Below are 7,676 nucleotides of genomic sequence, written 5' to 3' on the forward strand. Positions count from 1 at the left end.
GTACTTCCCAAGATATTTATGATAATTCCATTCTTTCACCCGTCTGGGAACAAAAATGAGGAAAGCAGAAAGGATCTCAAAGTCATGCTTGGATGTGCTTAGTGTGGAAGAACTCGACACCTTCTGGATAAACTAGAACAGCGAATGTAGGCCATGCCCCTTCTCAGGTCCAACATCAGCGCCATCTTAAGCGTGGTACACACTTGCCGACAATCAGGCCTAATTTGAGCATTTTTCCGATCAAAAGGAACAAAGGCCAGACTCTCAGAGGTCTCTGAAAGGTTATCCTGACCAATTATTCTGTATCGGGGGTTGTATTAAGAGTGTGTTTTTTTTCACTCCCTGATCTGCTCAGAAATCGGTCGTGCTGACAATCGTAAATGTTAAAGCTGTTCAATATTCAATATTCAATTCCGCTCAGGCTGAAATGAGAATAAATCAATTCAAAAAATCGACCATGTACTTGAAGCAGTGCAGGAAAGACAAACGCTATAAAATAAAGACAATAGACTGTCGGGAATAAATGAATACAATTCCACGGAATAAACATCAGAATTTAGGTGGTAAATGTAGGTCAGTGTTTAGCGTTTAGGTTAGTTGAGTGTGAAGTCACAAGTTTTGTGCACGTGGACATTTCTCAGTGCAGTGACAGATAGGAAAGAATCTCTTTCACCTTCCCCCTCTAAGTGCATAAACATGCTCACTCACCCCCACACTAACATACATAGGCACACACACTATGTTTAGTGCGCGTGAGCATGAGTCCGAGTCAAAGCTCCTAATGATCCCACCAGCTGTTGCTCTTGTAAACACACAATCCCACCTCCTCACTGCCTCTTTGCTTCCTCGCCATGCCTCCCACAAGCAAGTAAAGAATACAGAAAGGTTCAGATAAATGTTTAGAAGCGTAGACGCAAACGAGTAAAAGCATACACGTGGTATAGTCCTTGTAATATTCGCCTTGCCACACATGGTGACAACCTGCGGCAAGGTAAAACTGAGTGCACTTGATCAGATGCTGCAGGAACTAAGATACCATTCATCTTTCTTTTGAGTCAGTAAGAGGTAAGATTTGATTTCATGGTAGTCCCATATGGATCAACTCTTTGGTGAGGGTCAGGCCCAGAGAGGGGAAAAAAACATGGATGCAATCTCATTTACAACAGGATGCACATGTTTCTACTAAGACACCTTTGCTTTGACTTTGTTCCTTTGTGAGAGGCTCATTAGTCCTTCACACTCCCAGTCTTGGGACCACTATCTGCGGTGAAATGCGTGTGAGGGTTCCGTTCTTACAGCGGCGACGTAACCTCAATTTATTAGTCCGAACACCCTGTAGTCTATCGCTAACCTACGGTAATCCAGGAGTTCAGTCATAATTACAGGAAATATTTGTATGAAAACCCCTTCTTGACCATGAATATTAAGTAGAAGGGAAAAGCAAGCAATACAAGGAAGGGGCAGAACCCAGTAACAACACTAATTGGGAATACAATACGCAATTCGTTGTGTTTGCATGGAATCTTTGCAGCAGATTGTGCACATGTGCTTAATGTTGTAGCTGGAGAGCGTCCAAGCCTTTCTGCCTCCTCTCCTCAAATATAATTGGAATTAGGCTTCCTTCCCCACATACCCGTACTCCCTGCTGAGAGACTGAAATATCTGCTGATGCTGCTGGAGGCTGGTCTGGTGCAAGCACAGTGGCAGGCAGCTCTGCGCCGGGTCCCAGCAGCTAACAAGTATGCCAGCTTCATTTTTAAATCTGGGTCAGGCCCAGAACACTTTTCCTTCCTTCCTCGTTGCATCCCTCTGTCAGGTTTACAGTTTATTACCATGCAGCTTTCATTTTAGGTTCCCAGGTCCAAAGAGCCCTCCCCCGTGGTTCCTCTAATGAATTAAATCATTGCTAAAGTGCAAAGCCGTAGTCTTTCGGCTGTGACACAAACCAGGCAACGGTCATGGGGGCCAATGTCTTCTCACTCCGTGTGTGTGTTCCACAGTCACAAGAAGTGTAGGGTGAGGGGGATGTGGGAATACAAGAGGGAAATCGCCCGACAGGAAGTGACCTCTCGGAAGAGGGGGCTTCCCAAAGGGTTGTGTTTTTTTCTGTCTCTCATTTACAGACCCTGACTCAGAGCGAGCTCACATCTCGCCACGATGTCTTCGAAGCAATGAGAGCATGAGAACAAGGCCCATCGAGGGGAGTTTGGAGCTTTTGTTCTAGAAAAGCCATCCAATCCTGGCTCTGGAAACCATTTTAGCAATTGACCCTCAACTGTGACGGAAACAAAAACTGTGCGCGTGTTTGTGCTGGGTTGTCCTTGGGATTTAATCTGCAAGTATTTTGGAAGGAACAAAAAAAGTACACTACTAATGCTTTGTGTGCGCCAGTGGCTAAAAGCACTCTACCTCATGTGTCATAAATATACAGATGTCTTGGCAAACATTTGAAATCTCAGTGGGCTCAATACCCACACACGCTGGACTTAATCCCTTTCTTTCAACCTGACAGATCAGATTTGGCACATCTCCCTCCAGTGTCTGCGACCTGAATTCCTTTGCCTGCAAATGTGAACCATGTGTGCACTCTAAGGTCACCTTATCGTAAGGGGCACTCATGAGAAGAAGGTACAATGTCAGAAATTAGGGCTACAGTAGGAGTCTATTTCGCTCCCTCAAAGTCATGCCTGCACGACCGCATAAGGCTAATTTTCAAACTGTAATGGTTAACGGGATTAAAAAGTACAGATGATCTCAAGATGTAAAAGTCAAACCCTAAAGCAGGGTTTCTGTGACTTTTTTTCAGCTCAAGAGCCAAAGTTGAAATTTGCGTCCTTCCCGGAACCTAAACTTCAAACTTTTGAGGAAATGTACATTTCTATTTGTTGAATGGGTATTTTTTTTTTTTTGCTTTAAATGGCAGAAAAGTGGCAAGGGTTTAAAAATAATAATAATTATTTTTTAATCGCAGCACGGGAAATACCGATGAGCACTTCTGTCTCACAGTCTAAAGGTTCTTGGCTTAATTTCTCCAACCCTAACCACATGAGGACACGCGGTATATAAAGTGGATGGATTATGGCAAAAGAAAAAATAAATAAATCCATTTCCAAAGTGAATCATATTGTACAGACATGGCCCATGTTCTAATGAATGCACCAACTTCTAGCAATATTGAGAGCATTCTAAAATCAACTAGTTGCAGTATCTCTTCCAATAATAAAAGTTCTAGAAATGATATATGAAGTGTGTGCGTTTCGGGGAAAACGATTTTCAGCCTTATTCAAAAGTTAGCCGATATGAATACTTTCTCCCCCCCCCCCCCCAAAAAATAAAAATGTATACACTCAACGAAAATATGCATTTAATGATACTGTATGCAATTAATAGCCTGCTTAGTTCACGGTCCACACCTTGCAGAGCGTGGGAGTGTTATGTCTGCTATGTCGATTCATCCAGAGCTCAGTGCCGTGGTTGGCTGCACACGCGTGCACGCGCAGGCAACTCAGTCAAAGTCTCTCCCCTCTCACGTGCACGCTCCACCCTGCAAACTTCACGAGCTCCCTTGTCGTGGTTGCAGAGGAGGGACTGAATTGCACCAATGTTTCTGTGTATGTGCGTGTGCGTGTGTAATTCGCAGCAGATGACCACTCGAGGGGATGGAGGCTTACTGGGCATGTGAGCAACAATTTGCGCGACACGCTGCACGGTGATGGAGCCTTTCCCCGGACTCGTGTTGTAGGTTTCTTGTCACGTCAGAGCAACAAGTGGAACATGGTGCATTGGTGCGATTGCGCCCGATAAAGAGGACGCGAATGCCGCACCAGTGCCACCAGCGCAGTGGGCATGGATACCGGCTATTTCCCGGCGAGGATTTGCGTGCTTCTGCTCTCCCTTGGCGGTTTCGCCTCCTCCGGAGTTTGTCCCGACCGCTGTGACTGCCCGCAACCGCAGCGTCTCATGTGCTCCAACCGGGGTTTGCGCACTGTGCCCTCTCAAAGCAGCGGCGAGAAGGAGGTGCTCGTCTTTAGTCTTGGGGGCAACTTCATTGGAAACGTCTCTGCAATCGACCTCGGAAGGTACACCGGCTTGGTAAGGTTGGATTTACAATTCAATCAAATCCAGAACATTCATGCTAAAGCATTTGAGAATCTATCCAATTTGCAAGAGCTCTACTTGGGACATAATCACTTATCTGACATTCAAGATGGGACTTTGCAACCACTGAAGAAACTGACAGTCCTTTATGGAAATAACAATCACATCATTGCTGTAACACCAGGGCTTTTTGTCAGTTTGGACCATCTTGTTAAGCTACGGTTGGATAGCAACGCTATAAAAAGCTTGCAGGAGTCAGCATTTAAAAACTTGGACAATCTGCGTTATCTTCATCTGGAGTCCAATCAACTGCATCACCTTCACAGAAAGGCCTTTTCTAATCTCGCCAACCTGCGCTTTCTCAATTTGGCCGACAATAAGCAGTCAGCCCTGCGTGGTGCCCTCACCTTTTCCCATCTCACATCTTTGACAACTTTACTGCTGTCTGAAAATGAAATCCAACATGTCGGCAATAAAGTTTTCCATAATCTAAAAAAACTGTCCAAATTATCTCTCAGCAATAACAAGATTGCTCATCTACACAGTGGGGCTCTGCTTGGTTTGTCAAGCCTTAAGCAGTTCCTGATAGACGGGAATGAGCTGGTTGAGATCCCAGCCGGGCTTTTGGACCCTCTGGAGCTCGTGGAGCATTTGGACTTTAGTCGCAACCGGATCGCTAATGTTGACTCTTTCGCATTTATTCACCTTAAACATCTCAGGGTTCTGAATCTGAAGAGTAACGTCCTAACTAGCCTGTCTGGTGACACTTTCAAGCTAAATAACTTTCTCCATGATGTGGATCTCCATGGCAACAACTGGACCTGTGATTGTCGCCTGGAGGAGCTGCAACGATGGATGTCTGCAGCACGTACTCAGGGCAAACTGTTGGATGTGTTTGTACGGTGTCATCACCCAGCAACCCTGAGAGGGAGCTCCTTGGAACATGTGAACAGTTCCCAGTTACAGTCCTTTGGGAACTGGAGCAATTTGTGCGGGAGCCACGCTGCACTCGAGGAGAGCCGGGAGGGGAAGACGTGGGTTGAGATGGGTGAAGTTTGGCAGGAAGAAAGAGGAAGAGAGGAGCCAATACAACAACAAAAGCAGGATGAGACGGTGGAGAGAAAAGTAGGGAAGGGACAGGTGGAGATACAACGAGATCAAGGGGGGACAGAGGTGCCACAAATGGTTCATTCATTCAAAAAGGACTCCCTCAGGTCCAAGTCACCAACAGACGCACTTAGAAAACGTGCCAAAGTTGGGGAGAAACTTTCCAGAACACAATCAGAGAAGGACATTCCCTCACCAAGTGACGCTGCGACCCAGGAGCTCGTCCCCGCTACTCCCATCCCATCAGGAGAAAGATTCGATCTTCTAAGGACAGACCACGATGGGGTTCCACCTCCCATCACCGATCCGTGTGTGTTCAACCGCTATTTCATCACAAATGTGTCAGCGGACCAGGTCACGAGCAGTACCGTCACGGTCTATTGGGCCACACCAGAACTCAGTCCAGTCCCGGACGAGGTCAACTACCGGATTTTGTTCGACCGGTTTGGGACAGTCGACCGGTTCCCGCGTTACGTGTACACCCCCGGCTCAGCCCGGTCCGTGATCTTGCGGGACCTCCGCCCCGACGTCACCTACATGGTGTGCGTGGAAGGCGTGGTTTCCGGTTCTGTGTGTCAAGTGGCGCCCCGTGACCACTGCTCAGGTCTGGTCACTCTTTCCGAGGACTCGATCCCGACCTCCAACCTCCAGCTGGTGACGGTGCTGACGCTGGCCGGGAACGCCGCGCTGCTTCTCGTCTTGGGATCGGTCTGGCTGGGACGGAGTCTCAACAAGAGGTTGCAGAGGAGGAAGTCGGCGGTTCATGTGCGACACATTTACTCCACCAGGCGACCTTTTCGGGCCAACGTGGCGAACACATCTGCGTCCACTGACTTTACCGGCTACCACAGCAGTCGCCCGGCCCGACTGGTCCCACCAGAACTGGGAGACCTCATCGAGTTCCCTTGTGATCGCTTTCAGGATACCGGTTCCTCTCGCAGAGACACTGACCTGCCCAGATTCTCTGACTAGGGATACAAAGAGGTGGACAATTTCCGATAAATTTTAGTTAAGTTCCTGGTAAATTTCCATAGGAAGTTAAGATGTGAAATTTTGGAAATATTCTAAATTGGAAACTTTCCATGTGAATTGACTGGCTTTAAGGATAGCCATTTACGTACCTCGCTTCCATTATTTTTTTTTTTCACCATTTTAGCTGTGTTAATGCAAATATAATGAAACTTTCAGGGGGGTTGTGTAACTTCCGCTCTTTAAATATATCAATAGTATGCTGTTCACATCAAATTGTACTGTTTGGCTCTTGGCCACGTTTGTCCAATTGAAACCTATATGAAAGGGACATTTTTTCATTCCTTGATGAATGAATCATACAGTATGGTTGAAATGGGTTTCATTTTAGACTCAACACAGAATTTTTTTTTTTAAAGAATGTTTTCGACCAAATTACACAATGTATACAATTTTGGACAAGGGAGCAATTTCATTTAATATTCAAATTTTCCGAAAGAGGCGTTAAATAGCTTACTGCCCAACAATGGTGCAAATGAATGACACAATTTTGATACCATTTGCTGACCATCGAGAAGAATTACATATTCGTTTAACAAGGAGAAGCTCTGTAGCAAGACTGTACTATTCGCAAAACAGACAATACAGACAAAAAAGGTGGAACTCAGAACATATGAAAATTTCACGTTTACAACCTTGGAATTGTAAAAAAAAAACAACAACAAAAAAACTGGAATTTGAAGCATGCAACAATAAAAAAAAATGATGCCAATGACAAGAACTGATAGAAACTTAATGCAGCCAAAAAAAAAGTAAAACAATCTGAAAAATTATGAACAATGTCTGTTGGTGGACAAAAATGGCCACAAACAAGCTGAAAGGGCATGACAAATTCATCTTTAGACTTATTAAGAACCCTTTTTTTTTTTCTATGAACAATGAAGGAACAATTGTACCGCTTAGTCATCAGGGTCCCTTCAAAGCTCAGAGGAAGACAAAGTCCTCCAACATACACATCCTCTTCTCGCCTTGTTCCTTTCATTTCCTCCCACCTGCAAGTGCTTTCACATGTGCTTTTGTTTTGAAATGTTTTGAACGCAAGTGTGAGTGCATGAATGATGGATCGCTGATTTCAACTGTGGTGCTAGTTTTGACCTTTACAGACATCCTAATGTCTACTTGTACAGTTCCACATTTTCTACAATGTTTTATACTTTTGTAAGGGCTCATAATATCATTTTTGCCATCTGCGGTTTATGGTTGCAGTTTTATTTCCGAGCTGAAATAAAAACCTGACTTGATGATGAAGCACAATGCAGAATGATTTGTGTTTACATTATTTTTCTGACATGTTAATTAGGATGGGATGATTGAATTGAGAGTGCATATCAACGATTATGTCACTTTTAAAGAGATTGGATCACGGTATGAGAATTCTTGCAATACAATCTCTAAAGCCACTTGGGCAACTGTAACAAAGCAGACAGTAGAGGGCACTCTTG

The 7,676-nt window shown here is 44.9% G+C and overlaps 1 protein-coding gene across 1 annotated transcript; it reads left to right on the forward strand.

The window, feature by feature from the left end:
- The first annotated feature begins 3,379 nt into the window (after nt 1–3,379).
- Nucleotides 3,380–7,482, forward strand: tril (TLR4 interactor with leucine-rich repeats). Its single transcript, XM_061760421.1, has one exon. The coding sequence runs from the start codon at nt 3,847–3,849 to the stop codon at nt 6,175–6,177; it is 2,331 nt and encodes a 776-aa protein (XP_061616405.1). The 5' UTR covers nt 3,380–3,846; the 3' UTR covers nt 6,178–7,482.
- Nucleotides 7,483–7,676: the final 194 nt, after the last annotated feature.

The sequence above is a fragment of the Phyllopteryx taeniolatus genome, chromosome 21, assembly GCF_024500385.1.
Source record: "Phyllopteryx taeniolatus isolate TA_2022b chromosome 21, UOR_Ptae_1.2, whole genome shotgun sequence".
Classification (NCBI taxonomy): Eukaryota; Metazoa; Chordata; class Actinopteri; order Syngnathiformes; family Syngnathidae; genus Phyllopteryx; species Phyllopteryx taeniolatus.